The following is a 20,031-nucleotide window of genomic DNA, read 5'->3' as shown; positions in this document are numbered from 1 at the left end:
CCATTGATCCAGGTGTTGAAATAAAACAATTAAATGCATCTGTCTATATACACTGAACAATGCAAATATATGATTAAAAAGTCCAGCGCCTATACTATACATCTGCAAGAGGAAACTGAGTCTCCGGCCTCAAGCAGCTTCAGTCAGCTGGGGATGCACTCAGGCAGCTATAACCAAGCCAAGCACAGGAAGCCTTGATGGCTGTGCGCACACGACCCCCAGCTCCACGCGGGGCGCCCAGGGCGCTCCGGTCATGATCCCGGGTCCTGGAATGGAGCCCCACATCAGGGAGCCCGCTTCTACTTCTCTCTGTGCCCCTGCTCCCACTCATGCACACGCTCGCTCTCAAATAAATCAATAAAATCTTCACATACACACCCCAAAAAAGGCTCCATGAAGGAAGCCAACTCCTGAGATGGACTTTAAAGTATGAGCGAAATTCTGACCAGGAGTGAGTGGCTGGACAAGGAGGGGCAACAGAGAGTGGGGAAGCTGTGCGTGGTACAGCTGAAGTGCTGAGAAGTCCTAAATGGGGTCCTGCCAGAAGCCATGCCAACAGGTGGAAGCAGCTGGGATCAGGAGGGTCTGAGCCTTGGTACAGAGCTTGGATTAATGGTTTTGTTCAAGGCGCTGCAGGAATGACTAACCCGAGGAGCCTGCAGGCGGCGCCGCCAACAAGGTGTGCATGCTGAGTCCCTGCAGTGGGGCGGCAGGCGCGGGGCCCAGTCAGATGGAGACACAAGTCTGCCCGCCTGCCCCCCCCCCCCCCCCGCTCCAACGCAGTGAAGGAAATGGGACCCTCAGTGTAAGTCTAGCAGTGTACCTTTTGCTCTATTTTATTATTCCAGATCATTTATTCTAAATGCGGGTAAATATCCAATAATCTGGTTTCATACCACCAACAGGTTTGTAGAAGCACTTGTGAGGCCTACTGGCTCCTTGGTGAATTCACAGGGTGGCGCACTGGAGTGAGGAAGGGCACGTGGGAGACAGCCCGGTTGGCAGAGGGCCCAACAGGCTGGGTCGTGAAATTCAGGGGAGGGGGCCTCTAGAGTAGCAGGGAGGGTGACCCTGAGGGAGGACGACCACAAGGCTCAAACCAGGGAACCTGACAAGCAGAATGAGAGCAGCCCCAGTGCAGAGGATGAAACAGAAACAGAATGAAGACTAGCTCAGAAGGGGTGGGGCTGCAGAGGGGACACGGCCTTACAAGTCCTAACAGTGACGTTTCCCACTGATCACAGGGGTCTGCTCTGGGGTGGATAAAGCACACACAGGGTTCACTCAGCGCAAGGGGGCACTGAGTGGTCAGCAGACATGGTGTCAAGTGCCCAACACCAGTGGCCCATCAGATCTCTGCAGGCAGGCGTGGGGCTGTCAGGTGCTGTGTGCCCAAGTAGACAGCACTATATCAAAGAGGTGATGCTAGGGTTTATGCGCAGAAAGAGCAGTAGCAGAGAACCATGGCATCGAGGAAAGTCTTATTTCAGGAGCTCCAGGAAACGGAAGCACTCTGATCATTGGAAAGGGTTTGACAAGGCAGACTAAGGAGAAAGGCTGGCTTTGATGAGTTGGACTTCAAGGACAGGGAAGAGATTTAGACAAGGTGATGAGTGTCAAAGAAATCAGTGCTGAAATCACAAATCGGGGTTCAAGAGCAAAATCCAGCCCACAGCCTATTTCATTTGGCTTAAACAGCATTTTTTAAATGGGTTAATGTCAAATACAAATCTGGATTTCTAGCTTACTTGAAAAATGTGAAGTCTGGTGATGCTGGCTGTATAGTCTTGTAAGGTTTTTAAAACACGCACACTTGAATCTACGTTATTTGTGTGTACACCATTTGCACGGGGCTAGATACACTATGGAGCACTATGCAGGCATCAAAAAGAATTAGAGTTATACAGACATAGAAAGATTTTTCACATCCTTATAAGAAAAGCAAACTGCTGAATAATGTATTGTGAGATCACAATAATGATAAAAATTAAAGCTATATTGAAGTAGTACATAATATATTATGTATTGTATAATACAAAACATATGGGGATGCCTGGCTGGCTCAGGGGTTGAGCATCTGCCTTCGGCTCAGGGCATGATCCCGGGATCCAGTCCCACATCAGGCTCCCTACAGGGAGCCTGCTTCTCCCTCTGCCTGTTTCTCTGTGTCTCTCATGAATAAATAATAACATCTTTTTTAAAAAATACAAAATATATGGAGGCAGCTGCCAAGGAAAACAGTATGGCAATTTCTCGAGAAATTAAACACGGAATTACCATGTGATCCACCAATTCCACTTCTGGGCGTATCTCCCAAAGAACCAAAGCGGCACTTGAACAGAGCACTCCCATTCACAGCAGCGGGATTCACTATTCACAACAGACAAAAGGGGGAGCAACCAAAGCATCCGTGGACAGACAGATAAGCCAGATGTGGTCAAATGGAATACTACACAATCTTAAAAAACGAGGGAACCAGACACAAAGTCACAGCATGGATGAATCTTGAAGACACCAGGCTGAGATCAGCCAGTCCAAAATGGGTACACTGCAAGAAAATAAATATCCTAAATAAGCATTTTGAACGGATAACTGGTTTTGGTGACGATGTCAATTTTGAACCTAAGTATTCCCTGGTCAATTTTGGGTCTTTGAGAACAGGTGTGACTACTAGTTTTTGCATCTCCTGGAGAGAAGCCAGCTACTCCCACGGTCCTGAGAACACTGAGAGGCACTGCCCTACGGGACCTGACCTGGGCATGAGTGCGGGGAGGCACACCCCCAGGCATCTTTACACAAAGCCACTGAACTTTGCCTTCAGTTCAGCATCAGCTCAGCATTTCCCTCCTGAGACGGTTACTAGTTGCTTATCCCCACATGTCGCCTACTCAGCAATCCTGTCTCTTCCCATACAAAACGGCACAAAACCGGGGCCAGCCAATGGCCCCGCGAGGGCAGGCAACCCAGAAGCTGCCAGCCCCTGCCCCATCAGGTATGCGGCCTCGTCCCAAGATCTCAAGCCACAGCCGCATCTCACAGACATCGGCAGACGTAAGGCAGGAGCGTGGCTCCACTTTGCAAGACTTAAATCGACCTGCCGGAGCACAGGCTAAAGTAAAATCTGAAGGTCTTCAGCAGAAACCCACACGCCGGCCCAAGTCTCATGGCAGGAACATTCAGGGAAGCTCCAGGGACTTAATGCCACAAAGATTTTTAAATACATATCAGTCCCTCCCTGAAGTTTCAAAGGTTGTGATGACTCAAAGCACACAAAGGGAGAAACTCCCAGCAACCGGCAGAGGCCAAGCTCAGGCCAGGCAGTTCAGTGACCTGAACAAAATTAGCCAATTCACTGGCCAACTTCTAATGGTTAAACAAACAGAATGACTACTGTACCCAAAAAATTACAATTATTCCTCTACCAAAGTCAAAGAAGATTCCTCTAAGCAAAGCTGACAGGAAAGCAAGCCTTCCTGCCAGTTTACAGAAGCCCAGAGAAGACCGACAAGATGGTAGATTTTTCTAAGACATGTGCCTCATGGACCCAACACGACACAGTGGCATTTCACATCAATTCCATCAATTCCTTTGTCAATTTTATATAATACTACAGGAAAAAAACTACTGATTATCATACAGTAAAATTAACTTTTATTTATTTCTGATGTGTAGATCTAAGGTTTTAAAATACATTCCTAGCACCACCATCAGAGCACCTAACAGTCCCAATACCCCAAAAAGCTCCATCCCCACGCCCTCCCCCAACCTCTGCCCTCTGGCAACCACTGACCTGGGGTCATGAGAACGTCACAGAAAGAGAGTCACACCTCTGAGCCTGGCTTCTTTCGCTCAACATAATGGGCCGCCTTGGAGATTCACCATCCCGTCAGATGCTGTACCCGTATACCCTCCCTTTCATGAGGAGTAGGACGGCACAGTACGGATGCACTCATTTGTTTACGTAGTCATCCACTGAAGGATATTTTGGCTACTTCCATTCTGGCTGTTACGAATACAACTGCTGTTAATGGTTCGGTTCCTGTGTGAACAAAAGCTTCACCAGGTAATCACCCAGGAGCAGCACGGGCCGGAGCACACAGTGAGCGCACACTTACCACTGCTTACCAGCCAGCATTGCCGCCAGCCACGTGACATGCTTCCAGCTGCTCAGCACTCTTGCTAGCACTTAGTGTTGTTGGTAGTGCTTGTTTTAGCCATTCTAACAGGTCTATGGTGACACATCACTGAGGTTTTAATAGACTTAACCGTTTTAATGGGCATCTTTTAAAAACAGTACATGCTGCTTCATTCCCTTAGAGAACACTGAACATAAATTTTTCTAACTCAAAACTCATCCTTGTAGAAGAAACACTGTGCCACCCTCAGGGGCTACTCAAGCACACAAGATTGTCTTCCTGATTCTTCCAGACAGGCCCTAGAATTATGTTTCATTTTTACAGCTGGGTTTTTTTTTGTTTTTAATCTCCCTTACAAGATGTCATTTCTTGCTTCTACTGGTGCTCCTGCCTCGGGCTGACTTTCCTCTGCACCCTTTTCTCACACTGCATTCAGAAGTACATGACCAAGCTTCTCAGAACTTAGGAGGAGAGGATTTGAGGAAAGCTTTTGTCTTCTTTTTCTTTTTGGGCCATGATACCAAAACTTCCTGCCCTCTTGTGTGGCTGCTGAGAAATTTCTAGTAGCTAGATTTCCTAGACATTTCTCAAAAAGCACTTAAACTGCCAGGTTAAGAGATCAGTAGGGAAGTAAGCTATTACCGTACTAACCTGTACCGCTAGCACCATACTACATGCTTCTACACCAGGAGTTAAAAGCTTATCTAAAGCAAAATAGCCATAGGAAAAAAAAAAAAATCATCTTGTGTCTGGAAACCTAAGTGTGAGAAATTATCCTAAATCTAGCTTCCAAACACATTGGTCAGAATTCTGGGTAAGCCACGCATTCACAGGGGCACAGATATCAACATAAAAGCACTTGTCTGCAGTTAAAAAAGAATTCAGCAGTTCTTTCCAAAGATACAGAGACCGTGTACACACTGAAGCTTAACCTCTGTAACATTTGCAGTGTTCCTTTGAAAGTCATCTGACCAGAAAGCTCATCCTGCCTTTTCAGAGCTAGTTTCCGTCTCTGAATACTTTCTCGACATCTTCTGGAGGTGGATAAGTACTTCCCTGGAGCCTGGGCTCTCACCCAAACTCCCAGGGGACTCTGGCTGCCACCGTGCCAGGCCCACAGGCCAATCCCCGAGCTCCCAGGCGCCACGACCTGCAGACTGGGAGGCCCTGTCACCAATTGCAACAGGACTGGGGTGGGACTTCCGCTATCACTTTAGGCTTACCCACCACCATCTCAGCTCCGGCAGGCAGGAAGAGTGAATTTCACAAACTTTGGGCTCAAGCAGTCTTTGGGCAGAAATAAAGGAAGGGCAAACAAGTTGGAAGCCACAGTGGCAGGCGCCAGAACACCCAAACAGCCCCCTCCCCCGAATTTTTAACAAAAAGCAAGGAACAGGGAAGCAATCACAACTCCAGTGGAGGGTCATTGATTTACATGTTATCTCTGCAGTGGCTGCTGGCTCCGGAAGCTGTCCTTGGCCCCCGTTCGGCCAGGAGCCTGGTGCCAAGGGGACGGAGGAGCGGCCGGAGGCGACGGCAGCTCTAATTACTCGGGTGCACGGCCCAAAGTGGCCGCGGCCTCCCCGTGCACAGTCGTGGCCCTCTGCCCTGACTCTGGGCGCCACCTTTCCCAGCAGACACACACACCCGGGCCTGAAGTCACAGAACCGACAAAATTCCATCGTGTCGAGTCCTGCAATCGCGCGAACTCTCGTGCACACACCGTCACGTCAGGGGGAAGCCGGACACAGCCCCGTGTCCTCGCCGGGGGCCACCGGGCAGGCCTCGGGCAGCCTGCGCCCGGCGGGGCGCGGTGACAGCGGCGCGCCCCTCCCGCCCCGCGCCCGGGACCGCGCCCCGGCGCCGCGCAGCCCCCTCGCCCGCGCGGAGACCTGTTGCTGCGCGAGCCCAGCCGCTCGGGGAGGGAGCGTCGGCTGCAAGTTGAGGCCGGCGACCCGGCCGCCTCGGGGAGGGAGGAGGGCGCGCGCCCGGCCGGGATGCGCTCCGAGGCGGGGGCCGCACCCCGCGCCCTCCCCGCGCGCCCGGCCCCGCGCCCCGCTGAGCCCCCTCCAGCCCGCCCCCCCGCCCGGCCGCACCTTGACGTGGAAGCGGATGAGCGCCAGGCGGATGCAGTGCGCCATGCACACGGGCGGCAGGAACCAGACCTTGGGCGGCGGGGTGCCCTTGTTCTGGACATGGCTGACGATCTGCTGCGCCGTCTGGCGCTCGTTGCCCTGCCGCTTGACCCACTCGTGCAGCCGCGCCTTCTCCAGCGCGCCGTTGAAGAACACGAAGAGCTCGATGTTGCCGCCGAAGCAGGCCTTGGCCAGCGCGGCCAGGTAGCCGAGCATGTGGTTCCACTGGCCCCCGCTCACCCAGTCGGTGTAGAAGCCGCCGTACAGGCGGTGCAGGCAGTTGTCGGCGTCCACCAGCAGGCGCAGCGGCGTGTGCGGGGGCCGCTGCCGCCCGCCGCCCACCAGGCTGCCCCGGGCCAGCTTCTGCAGCTCCACCGGCACCACGGCGCTCGGGCAGTGCTTCTCGATGTAGTCCTGGAAGCCCTGCACGCCCATGGCGGCGGCGGCGGCGGCGGCGGGCGCGGGGCGGCGGGGCGGCGGGGCCGGGGGCGGCGGGGCCGGGGGCGGCGGGGCCGTGGCGCGGCCGGGGCGGCGGCGGGCTCTAGGGGGGGCCGGGGCGGGCCGCGGGCGCGCTCATGGCCGCTGCGGCCGCCATGTGCTGCCGCCTCCCAGGGCCATGGCGGGAGGGACCTGCGCCGTGCGCCGCTCGAGGCCCGGGCCAGGCTGAGGCGGCCTCGCGCGGGCGGCGGCGGCGGGCGGGGCGGGGCGGCGCAGGCTGACGCACGCGGGCCGGCGGAGGGCGGAAGAGGCGGCGCCGCGGCCTGGGGCCCGCTCGCAGCCGGGATCCGGGCGGGCCGGGCCGGGCCGGGCGGGCCGGCGGGCAGGGGGCGCCGCGGGAGAGGGGCGCCGCGGGGGCTGAACGGGGGCGGGGGGTCCCTCACCCGGGGAGACCCCGCCCCGCCCTCGGTCCCGTCACCCCGGGGAGACCCCGGCCTTGTCCCTGAGGTCCCATCACCCTGGAGAGACCCCGTCCTCGTCCCCGGGTCCCGTCACTCCGAGAACACCGCCCGCCCCCCCCCCCCCCCCCCCCGTCCTCGGGTCCCGTTACCCCAAGATGACCCCTCCCCGCCCCCCTCCTCTGGTCCTGTCACCCAGAGAAGACCTCTCCCCGCCCCCCATCCGCGGGTCCTGTCACCCCGAGGAGACCCCGGCCTTGTCCCTGGGCTCCCGTCACCCTGGAGCGACCCGGTCCTCGTTCCCGGGTCACCGTCACCCCAAGGAGATCCTGTCCCCATCCCAGGCGTCCCATCACCCTGGGGAGACCCCATCCCTGGAGTCTCGTCCCCCCATCCCTGGGGTCCTGTCACCCCCGGGGAGATCCCGTCTCCCCGCCCCTGGTCCCTGAGGTCCCGTCACCCAAGGGAACCCCGCCCACCATCTCTGGGATGCTATAACCCTGAAGAGACCACATCCCTGGGGTCCCGACACCCCAAAAAGGCTGGGTCCAGTCCCCGAAGCCGCTCAGCCCGAGGTGGGACACGTGCCACGGCCCGGGCACCAGGGAGGGAGGAGCAGCCGAGGGCAGTGTCCGGGTGGAGAGAGGACTCAGGTGGTTGCACCGCTGCGTGTCCTCCGGGGTAGGTCCCGGGCCCCAGAGATGAGCATGTCGCTCCTGGTAGTGTTGGCGCCTCAGTGAGTGGGGAACACGGCCCCTCCGGACTCTAGTCCTCCCCAAGAGTGGGGTCCCCGCGGAGGAGGGCGGCCCCGGGCGGCGGCAGGGCCTACGCAGCCCCGCAAGGCCGCACCTGCCTGCACACGGAGACAGGTGCCGTGGCCCAGACACGCTGGAAGCCCGGGCCAGGGTGTCGGGGGTCAGTGCGCACTGGAAGGCGGGTCGCGCGTCCTGCCCTGCCTGGCTTTCCCGGGGCGCGCACCCGCTCCCCAGGCCATAGATTCCGGCCCTTGCTGCCTGGGTGGCATCGCCTCAGAGGCGATCTTTGCATGACTTCTGTGCCAGAGCTCTGCTGCAGTTGCGTTTAAAATGAGGTTAAGGCTGTAATATATTATGTTTCAATAAGACATTAAAAAAAAAAAAAAACAGATTAATGTCTTGCAGAATGAAGCATTTAGAAACTCAGAACTCTTAAGAGTTTGAAAGTGGCATTTTTACTTACCTCCAGCCCTCCCATCTGTTCTTTTTCTGAAGAAACCTCTCCGGAGGAGCAGGCCCAGACAGCAGGTGCAGAGCAGATGGAGCCCGCCCCATGCCGGCTTCAAGAAGCCCCCATACTCTCTGTCCCTGAAAAGGCAAGTTGAATTTTTTCATGTCTTTTCTTATAGCTTCACCTCAAATACAAGCCAGTGTGATACATACACAGGCGAAATGCTCTTGGTATTTTGATAAGTATGTTTAATTTTTTAAAAACAGACTGTAGCAAGTTAAGCCACTTACCCAGGCACAGAATTGGTAATGAAGCCAGGATTGTGTGTTACTTGGAGATGCAATTAACCATTTCAGGCTGCATTAAATTCTGACACCCCAGAAATATCCACATGTCCTCTCGCAGGGCTCAGTGGAAGGATAGTTTTAATCACGCGTATTTTAATTCATCGCATTGCATTTGGTGTATTTACCCTCACCATGTACTGTTTTTATTTTAAACACGATTGTTTTTTAATTTTGTAGATGCTTTCAGGCCAGTATCTGGGATTCAGAGAATACGTTTATCTCACCTTAAGATGGTGTGGAGCACTAAGTTTCTGAAGCCAGGTGCCAAATCCGTCTCCTCCCAACTCTGTGCCCTTGTGAAAATTACTCAGTCTTTTTATTTATTTATTTATTTACTTATTTATTTATTTATTCATTCATTCATTCATTCATTCATTCATTCATGAGACAGAGAAAGGCAGAGACATAGGCAGAGGGAGAAGCAGGCTCCCTGTGGGGAGCCCGATGTGGGACTCAATCCCAGGACCCCGGGATCATGACCTAAGCCAAAGGCAGACCCTCAACCACTGAGCCACCCCGTTGTGCCAAAAATTACTGTCTTTTCAGACCTCAGGTTTTATCACTTGTACGATGAGGACGTTAATAGTACTTCCCTCCCAGGCTGTTACAGAACTAAATGAGATAATTTGTGTGCTTACCACACAGCAAATGCTCAGTAAATGTTGGCTCTTAAGTCTATTACTTCCACATAACTATAATTATACTGACTTCATGCTTGAAAACATGGACAAGTTATTTTACTTTTTGAAACTTTAAAATTCATTTTCACAAGTAGAAAGCATAAAAATTCATTTATGCTTACTCACCCTATTTATGTTCATCATTTTTAAAAAGCTAATTCTTTTTCTTTTTTCTTTCATTTTTTTTAAACTAATATTATAAATGGCTGTCAAAATGTTTGGCTGACAAATGTTTGTGTAATTTGCATCCTTAGCTCAAATTCGTGGGTTGATTGAAGTTAAATTTTTTAAAATACCATTACTTTTACAGTACACATCTGTATTTAAAATTCATTAAAAAATTATAAATCAGGTTCATGGCACATGACAACTAATGATTGGGGACTTTCATTTCTAACCAGTTCATCTTTGGACAATTCACTGAGAGCATATGAATAAAACTTTTCATTTTGGGACGCCTGGGTGGCTCAGCGGTTGAGTGCCTGCCTTCAGCCCAGGACGTGATCCTGGAATCCCGGATCGAGTCCCACATCAGGCTCCCTGCATGGAGCCTGTTTCTCTCTCTCTCTGCCTATGTCTCTGCCCCTTCCCCCCGTGTGTCTCTCATGAATAAATAAACAAAATCTTTAAAAAAAAAAAAAAAAAAACTTTTCATTTCACCAAGAGAGTGCCACACAAGCGAGGAAAAAATTTTAAAAAATAAACAAAAGTGCTAAAAAGGACATGGTCCTATGCTTCACAAAAATTACAAAATGAAATCTCAGGAAAACTGTTGTGATTAACAGACAGAGAGAACCAGCCCATGGTGTGCAGAAATTATCAATACGTGGAAAACCAATGACAGAAATACTATTTTCAGCTCTTTTACATTTCAGCCAATCTGTTACTGATCAACTCATCTACAGCTCAAAGTAGAAATATATTGTCTTATTTAATGACTCTTTGAAAAGTGAAGTGCTTTATAGTAGAATAACACATCTAATTAATATTCTACTTAATTCGGGTTTCTATCCACTGGCAATAAAAGGTAAGTTTTCATTGCTTCAAGGAAGGTGAGCTGGAGCTCTGCTCTCACCCGTATAATCACTGGCATATTTTGGGAGAACAGCAGGTGGGCACAGCTAAGCACAGGATCTGAGACCTGGCCAGAGAACAGAGTAATCCCTTCTTGGGATTTGAACCTATAATGTTTACCTTGCACTAAGGCTCTAATCCCCTAATTGTCAACCGCAATGACCTGGAAGAGCACAGAGATACCTCTGCAGTCTTGAGGATTTCATTGTTGTTGTTGTTTTGGTATTCTACATAGAAAGTGCTTTTCGTTTTTAGTTATGTGGATTAAAAGTCCTTTTTTTCACAGGTGTGGATTTATTTTCTCTTTCAACCATAATTTTTATAAACAGGTATACAGTTATAAACTGTAAGTCACTGGAAAAGTGTGGGTAGCTTTCCATAAATTTACATTTCTGGCCCTCTCCAAGTGCAGCGGGAGTTCCCAAATGCACGGTGACACTGTCTGTAGGCAGTTGGTGACCACGTCCGCCGAAGCAGCCCTGTACTCCTTATCACCACGCTTGCCCTTCCCCATCTGCAGCAGCTGTTCCTGTCCATTCTTTGTGAAGTCTGCGAAGAACTGACTCCCTCTATCCCCACACCACCACTTGTGGGAATGCCCGGCGTCCTTCCCCGCAAGGCCTGGGCATCTAAGGCCTCTTCCTCCCAAGACCCATCCTGACCAACCAAGACACTCAGGCACCACACTGTCTTCACTCCCACCCTTACCGCTGCAAGCTGCTGAGGAAGAGAAAACAAATATCCAAGGGATGCAGTTGGCGTATAGTCTTTCTTAATTGAATAGAGGACCTTTGTAGTCATCCCTTAAATACTCCTGATGGAATCTTCAAAATTCTTTATTTTTTTAGCAAACTAAATTTTATTTCTCAATATGGTATATCCAATGAGAAATTTTTTTTAAACCAGCAAGTCCCATTCATAGCACAAAAACATGTTAAGATTTAATTATTTAGAGTCTAGTTATCACTGAGTGGTCTGTTACATTTGCACAAACCATTAAAAACCTTTCTAGAAGGAACACTTCCCTCACACCAGAATAGGAAGAGCACCCAGGCCTGAGCAGGTGGGAACATATGAACCTCACCTCCTCCGGGGACTCTGTAGCCTCAAACAGAGTAAAACACAGTAATTCTCTGGCACGTGGCCGAGGCTCCCTGCACAGATCTGCTGTCTAGGGAAGAAGTCAGAGCTGCCTGCAGAAATACAGGTGCCTTGGGAAGGCAGGGAGGAAGTCCTGCCTTAAATGCAGATGCCCTCAGGGTGGAGCAGTAGCCTGAGCCTGGGAAAGAGCTAAAAGCAAGGAATAGCTGCTCCTTCTCTGGTCACCACTGCCTCTTCACATCCCTCTCTGCAGCAGGTCTCAGATGGGGGTGTGAGCAGCACCAGCCCTGGCTGAGTGGCTAGGATGCCCATCTCCACGTCAATGTGACTGGGAGTAAGGATTAAAATAGAAAAGATTATAGACTCAGTAATCTTTTTAAGAGAGAATGTGCAAGCAGGAGGGGCAGAGAGAGAGAGAGACAGAGGATCTTAAGCCGGCCCCATGCCCAGGATGGAGCCCAACATGGGGCTTGATCTCATGATCCTGAGATCATGGCCTGAGCTGAAATCAAGACATGGACATCTAACCAACCGAGCCACTCAGGCGCCCCTGGGCCCAGTAATCTTATCCTAGCATTTACTTTTTCCTGAGATGTACTATCCAATAGAACTTTCTGTGATGGAGGAAAAATGAGCTGTACCATCCAGTATGGTAGCTCCTAGCTATATGTAACTATTGAGCACTTGAGGTATACAGCTGAGGAACTAAATTTTTAAATTTCATTTAGTTTTCATGAAGTAGCTACAGGTGGCTAGTGGCTACTATATCGAAAAAACTTAATTCCTAAAGAGCTGAGAAGTTGCATCAGCCTTGCCTCATACTGGCTTACATTTAAGGAAATGTATTCAGTAAATTATTTAGTAACACTTCAACCTAACATCACATTTGCACAGTGCTCTATAGTTTATAAATTGCCTTCTCTTAAAAAAAAAACTCCTTGGCTCTGATGGATGGTTAGCTACTTGCAGAAATACAGACATCATAAAATAAGGCTCCTATCCTGCATTTTTAATTTCCCAGCCCACACCATTTCTATCATATAGTTTGTTAGAGTTCCTACCATCTAGGACATCCCAAGAGATACCTTTCCAGTGTATCAGTAGTCTTAGGAATACTTTACTCACACCAGATGCCATACCCAACTTGTTGCCTGCTCAGCACAGTGTACATTAAGACCAGCTTCCTGGGGTCTGGGTAGGTCTACAAGTGCAGCCCAAGCCTATATTAACCATTGCAGCAGACCTGTCTCCCATGTTGCTCATGTTGACTTGTAGCCAACTGCATGGCCTGATCAACTAAAAAGACTGTCTAAAACCCCATGTCCAGACAGACAGGATAGCATATTATACTGTATGGGTTTGGGTTCTTATGTCACAAACAACAGGCACAGCTCCCTATAATATAAGCAAAATGGCATTTATTATAAGTATATTAGGAACTCATGAAGTTGAGGGACCAGGACTAGAAGTGGACAGAAGTGAAGAGGAGGGCAGGCACTAGTACATGTGAAAATACATCTGGGGTGCTGAGGATGACATAATGAACTGCAATTATTCCCGTGTCCTGTGGTCACTTGCTTAAGATTCAAAATTTTTTTCTAAGATTTTATTTATTTATTCATGAGAGACACACAGATCGAGAGGCAGAGACACAGGCAGAGGGAGAAGCAGGCTCCATGCAGGGAGCCCAGTGTGGGACTCGATCCTGGGTCTCCAGAATTATGCCCTGGGGTGAAGGCAGGCGCTAAGCCGCTGAGCCGCCCAGGCTGCCCAAGATGCAAAGTTATAGAATAAAAGAGTTGAATAGATCAAGCTTAAGTAAAATGCCTCCAACCTCACAGTGAAAAGAATATGGCTCCTTTGGTTTTAATATGAAGAAGCATGTACCTGGATTGACCATCTCACCAAAACGATATACAACTCTGAGAAAGATCTCTGTGTGCCTTTAGGAAAGGAAGAGGAAGCTGAATGTCCAAAATAGACGTGTTCATGACATATGTGATAAGACCCTTCCTATACCCTGTCCTTAAAAGACACAGATACTATAAAGTCACACCTTCTAAAATCTTAAGCCAGTGATTATACACTGAATCACTGCTGAGCCACATGTCTGAATAACTGGCCAGCTCTAATTTGATCCATCTGTCTTTTTTTTAATTTATTTAACTCACCACAGATTCACTTAATTAAGAAACTAAGACCTGTATTTTATCACAAAGGCTCTCCTAAGAAACGTCATGGAACTCCTTACAGCTATCAACACATGCTATATTTCCATGACACCTCCATGACCTATAAGTCTAGCAATCCTATGCTAAATAAGGTTAACCTTTATTACTTTAATAGATTAGGTAGATATATATTAAGCATTCATATTTTTCATTTTGTCAAGTACTTATTGTGACTCAGATTTGTATCTTCCTCTCCAGAAGCTCAGTCTACAAAGAAAATATGACTTCTATTAGCAAGAAAGATAGTGATTAGTACCATTAGTACATTCATTTGAGGAAGATACTAATTTTGAATTGGAGTTTCAGCCTCACTGTCAGCTATTATTACATCAGTAGGGACTGACCACCCTCCAACCTGAAACAACAAACTGAAACAAAATAAGTGAGACATGAAACTGAGCCCCACATCAGGCTCTGCACTGGGCATGGAGTCTGCTTAAGATTCTCTCTCCCTCTCCCCCTGCTCCTTCCCCTGCTCACTCTTGCTCTTACTCTCTAAAAACTTAGTTAATTAACATTTGGAAAGGATGGGAGGGGACAGTGCCTGTTCCCAACAGACTGGAAAATCACATCATTCAAAAGTCATCAGCTAGAGCACTATTCTCTCGATAGTGAGATAAAATTAACCCTAGACAGGACTCTGGAAGATGGTGGAGAAGGAAGCACCAGGAATCTGTCTCCCACATAGACAAAAATGGCACTTGCAGAATCTGTCTAATGCAACTATTTTGGAACTCTGGAATGTGTTGAAGCATTGAAACTTCCAGAGGAACACTTGGATGGTAAATTTTTGTTAATTTTCGTCAATTTTAGCTCTTAATACAGCAGCAGCTACCCATCTCCACCTCCAGCCACATGGCAGGCAGCTGTGCACATGTTCCTTGAGCAGCTTACATACAGGCTTTAGGAGCAAGGATGGACAAAAAGGGCACTGCCCTCCAAATATTGGTGATCTGTAGTCTCACTGCTGGTTGCTACTTCTGATCACAGAGGTGCAAAGATGTAGGTAGCCATTGTTGTTGCACCTCCCCCTCCCACTGCAAGCCCCTCTCCACACACACACCCAGGCTGAGCTGACTTCCAGGAAATGTAAAGGGAAGTGCCTTTTTCTCACCTTCATTTTTCACCTTTCCACTGTCATGAGCCAGACATTAAAGACTGGATATTCAAAAACAACTGCATGTACAAAGAAAATTTAAAAGTGACTGCATTTGCCCAGGAAAATCTCAGAAAATATCTAAGAAGACATTATGTTTATACCTCAGGCTGATCCCTGGTTGTTTGAGACACCCTGAAACAAACAAACAAAACAACAACAAACAACCAACACACCCTGGGTAATGGGGAGAACCTGATTGCCAGATTTACCACATTATTATCTTCAAAATTCCAGTGTTCAAACAAAAACCACACAAAGCATAGAAAGAACTGGGAAAGCATGGCCCATTCAAAAGAGAAACCATGGGATGCCTGAGTGGCTCAGTGGTTGAGTGCCTGCCTTCGGCCCAGCGTGTGATCCTGGAGTCCCAGGATCGAGTCCCACATCAGTCTTCCTGCATGGAGCTTGCTTCTCCCTCTGCCTATGTTTCTGCTGTCTCTCTCTCATGAATAAATAAATAAATAATCTTTAAAAAAAGAAAAACCATTTGACAGAATCTGTCCCTGAGATAATATAAGATATATTAAATAAATACTTTTTAAAAAACTGTCTTAATATGTTCAAAGAACTAAAGGAAGATGTAGGGAAAGTCAAGAAAACAAGGTGTAAACAAAATAGGGATATCAATAAAGAGAAAACCAATTAAAAAAGAAATTCTGAAGCTGAAAAGTACAATAACTGAAATTTTAAAGATCACTAGAGGTATTCAAAAGCAGATTTGAGCAGGCAAGAGAAATAATCAGTGAACTTGAAGAGAGAACAATGGAAATTACCAAAGCTGAAGAACAAAAAGAAAAACGATTGAAGAAAAGGAATGGAGCCCAAGGGAAATATGGGACAACACAAAATGTATCCACATACTCATCATGGGAGTACCAGAAAGGGAAGAGACAGAAGCAGAGAGAACATTTGAATAGTGGCTGAAAACTTCTTAAATTTGATGAAATACATAAATATAAACATCCAAGAAGCTCAACAAACTCCAAATAAGATGAAATCACAGACCCACACTGAAACACATACTCAAACTTTCAAAAAAAAACAAAGACAAAGAACAAATATGGAAAGCAGCAAGGGAGAAGCAAATAATCACATGAAGCGATCGTCAATAAGTTTATCTGCAAATTTCTCATCAGAAACCATAGAGGCCATATATATTCAAAATGCTTAAAGAAAAATAATATCAACCAGGAATCCTATATCCAGCAAAACTGTTCTTCAAAAATGAGAGAGAAATCAAGACGTTCCCAGATAAACAAAAGCTGAGGGGGTTCAAGACCTCTAGACCTGCCCTACAAGAACTGCTTAAAGGAGTCCTACAAAGTGAAAAAAAATGATATTAGACTGTAACTCAAAGCCATATGGAGAAATAAAGATCTCAATAAAAGTAAATACAAATGCATCTTTCAAAGGTAGTGTTATTGTAGGAATGGTTTGTAACTGTAATTTTTGTTTCTTCCATGAGTTAAGAGGTTAGTGTATTAAAAGAGAAAAACACTATTAATGTAAAAGCTAATGTTACTGTACTACTGATTTGTAACTCCAAATAATGTTTTCTACATGACTGAGGACAGTAACGCATTTTAAAAAATTATTATGTTTTGTGGCAGGCAATCTATAAAGATGCAATTTTGTGACAGCAACTACTAAAAGAGGCAGAATGAAATTCTAAAAGAGCAAAGATTTTTATTGGAGATAAGCTGTCATAAACTACAATTAGAAAGTCACGATTTTAGGATGGTGAATGTAATCTCCATGGCAACTGCACAAAAAGAAATACAGAATTCAAGAACTTTACAACAACAAAAACTCCAAACACAGAAGGCAGTAATGCAGAAAAATGACAAAAAAAAAAAAAACCCTACAGAGAATATACAAAACAAGTAGCATAATGAAAGAAGTTAAGTGCCTCTTTATCAGTAATTACTTTAAATGTAAATGGATTAAACTCTCCAAACAACATATAGAGATTAGAAAAATGATAAACACACATGCTCTAACTATATGGATCTTGAGATCCAAAGGCACAGCTTGAAGGATTGGAAAAGATATTACATGCAAATAGTAATCAAAAGAGAGCAGGGGTGGTTATACAAACAGCAAACAAAATAGGCTTTAGGTCAGAAGGTATACTTTCCTGCTTTGTCAAAGATTAGTTGACCATATAGTTGTGGGTCCAATTCTGGGTTCTGTATTCTGTTCCAATGATCTATGTGTCTATTTTTGTGCCACTGCCATACTGTCTTGATGACTATGGGTTTGTGATATAGCTTGAAATTCAGAATCATGATACCTCCAGTTTTGTTTTTCTTTTTCGGGATTGCATTGGCTATTTGGAGTCTTCAGTAGTTCCATATAAATTTTAGGATTGTTTGTTCTAGCTCTGTGAAAAAAACTGGTGTTATTTTTGTAGAGATTGCATTAAATGTGTTGATAGCTTTGGGTAGTATAGACATTTTAATGATGTTTGTTCTCCCAATCCATGAACATGGAATGCTTCTCCATTTTTCTCTGTCCTCTTCAATTTCTTTCATGAGTTCTATAGTTTTCAGAGTACAGATCTTTTACCTCTTTAGTTAGGCTTATTCCTAAGTATCTTATTGATTTTGGTGCAATTACAAATGGGATCAATTCCTTGATTTCTTTTTCTGCTGCTTCATTATTAGTATATAGAAAATGACAGTTTCTTCAACAAATGGTGTTGGGCAAACTGGACAGCAACATGCAAAAGAAAGAAACAGAACCACTTTGTTGTACTATAAACAAAAATAAATTCAAAATGGATGAAAGACCTAAATGTGAGACAGGAAACTATCAAAATCCTACAGGAGAACACAGGCAGGAACCTCTTTGACCTTGGCCACAGCAACTTCTTACTATACACATCATCAGAGGCAAAAGAAAGGCAAAAATAAACTATTTGGACTTCATCAAGATAAAATCTATGACACCTGGATGGCTCAGTGGTTGAGCATCTGCCTTTGGGTCAAATCATGATCCCAGAGTCCCTGGATTGAGTCCTGCATCAGGCTCCCTGCATGGAGCCTGCTTCTCCCTCTGCCTATATCTCTGCACCTCTGTCTGTGTCTCTCATGAATAGATTATATTTATTTATTCATGAGAGACGCACACACACACACACACACACACACAGAGGCAGAGACACAAAGGATATAAAAATACAGATTTGAAGAGGTACCTGCACCCTGATAATTATAGCAGCATTATCTACAATAGCCAAACTATGGAAACAGCCCAAGTGTCCAACAAGTGATGAATGGATAAAGATGTGGTGTATATATACAGTGGAATGAATATTCAGTAATCAAAAAGGATGAAATCTTGTCATTTGCAATGACATGGATGGAGCTAGAGAGTATTATGCTAAGTGAAATAAGTCAGTCAGAGAAAGAAAAATACCATATGATCTCACTCAAATGCGGAATTTAAGGAACAAAACAAAGAGCAAAGGAAAAAAGAGACAAACCAAGAAACAGACCATTAACTATAGAGAACACACTGATGATCACCAGAGGAGAGGTGGTTGGAAGAGTGGGGAAAATAGGTGATGGGGATTAAGGAGTGTACTGATCATGTGCACGGGGATGATGTATGGAAGTGTCAAATCACTATGCTGTACACCCAAAACTAATGTTACACTGTATGTGAATCAACTGGAATGTAAATAAAAACTAAACAAACAAATAAAAACCCAAACACAATTTAAAAGTGAAAGGATTTGAATACATTTTCTCCAAACAAGATGTACAAATGGAAAATAAGCATGAAAAGATATTCCACATCACTTGTCTTGATGGAAATGCAGTCTAAAACCACATTGCAATAAACATACTAGAATGATTACAATTTTGTAAAATGGAAAATATTACATGTTGATGTGAATGTAGGGAAATTAGAACTCATAATATACCTGGTGGATACATAAAATGTTGCAGCCACAGTGGAAAACAGTTTGTTGGTTCCTCAAAAAGGTAAAAAATAGGGACGCCTGGGTGGCTCAGTGGTTGGGCATCTGCCTTCGGCTCAGGGCGTGATCCTGGGGACCCAGGATTGAGTCCCGCATCGGGCTCCCTGCATGGAACCTGCTTCTCCCTCTTCCCGTGTCTCTGCCTCTGTGTGTGTGTGTGTGTGTGTGTGTGTGTGTGTCATGAATAAATAAATAAAATCTTTAAAAAAAAGGTAAAAAATAGAATTACCTTATGACTCAACATTCCACTCCTATGTATTTACCCAAAGGAATTCAAAGCACAAACTATGCCAATGTCCACAGCAGCATCATTCACAAGAGCTGAAAGGTGGGAACAACACAAATGTCCATCAACACATGAATGGATTGATGAAATGTGGTAAATAAATACAATGGAATACTATTATGCTATAAAAAGGAATGAAGCATGGAAATGCACAGCAGTACAGATGAACCTAGAAAACATTATGTTAAGTGAAAGTAGAAAGACAAAATGATATTTTAAATTCCCCTTATATGAAATGTGAAGAATGATCAATTTTATGGAGATAGACATTAGTTCAGAGGTTGCCAGGGGCTGGAGAGATGGAAGAATTGGAAGTTATTGCTTAGTGGTACAGTTTCTGTTTGGGGTGATAAAAGTTTTGGTGATGGCTGCATGCCATCATGAATGTAATTAAGGCTGAAAATAATTAAATGAAGAATATTTTATGATATGTATTTTACCATACCACAATTTTTTTAAGTTACTATTGTAATACACCAACACCATTAAATTCCAAGCTTTAAATGGATGAACCATCTGTGAATTATGTGTCAATAAAGCTTTTTAAAAACCACAATGAGGGATCCCTGGGTGGCGCAGCGGTTTGGCGCCTGCCTTTGGCCCAGGGCGCGATCCTGGAGATCCGGGATCGAATCCCACGTCGGGCTCCCGGTGCATGGAGCCTGCTTCTCCCTCTGCCTGTGTCTCTGCCTCTCTCTCTCTCTGTATGACTATCATAAATAAATTAAAAAATTAAAAAAAAACACAATGAGATCCTACTACACATCTGTTAGAATGGCTAAAATTAAGAGT

The 20,031-nt window shown here is 46.3% G+C and overlaps 1 protein-coding gene and 1 long non-coding RNA gene across 2 annotated transcripts in view; one reads left to right on the top strand and one right to left on the bottom strand.

Annotated features, from left to right (window-relative positions):
• The window catches only part of FAM120A (family with sequence similarity 120 member A), an 87,860-nt gene extending 81,095 nt beyond the window's left edge, over window positions 1-6,765 (bottom strand). Inside the window, exon 1 of the mRNA XM_025984392.2 lies at window positions 6,233-6,765. Within this exon, the coding sequence (XP_025840177.1) occupies window positions 6,233-6,706 (474 nt within the window). The 5' untranslated portion in view covers window positions 6,707-6,765. The remainder of the gene's footprint in view (window positions 1-6,232) is intronic.
• Window positions 6,766-7,729: 964 nt separating this feature from the next.
• LOC140599298 (uncharacterized) lies at window positions 7,730-9,833 on the top strand. The gene is made up of 3 exons (XR_012002010.1): window positions 7,730-7,848; window positions 8,418-8,518; window positions 9,802-9,833. It is a non-coding gene; the product is annotated as an uncharacterized lncRNA (long non-coding RNA).
• The last annotated feature ends 10,198 nt before the right edge of the window (window positions 9,834-20,031 follow it).

This window comes from Vulpes vulpes, chromosome 1 (assembly GCF_048418805.1).
Source record: "Vulpes vulpes isolate BD-2025 chromosome 1, VulVul3, whole genome shotgun sequence".
Lineage (NCBI taxonomy): Eukaryota > Metazoa > Chordata > Mammalia > Carnivora > Canidae > Vulpes > Vulpes vulpes.
This window is presented reverse-complemented; position numbering and strand designations above follow the sequence as displayed.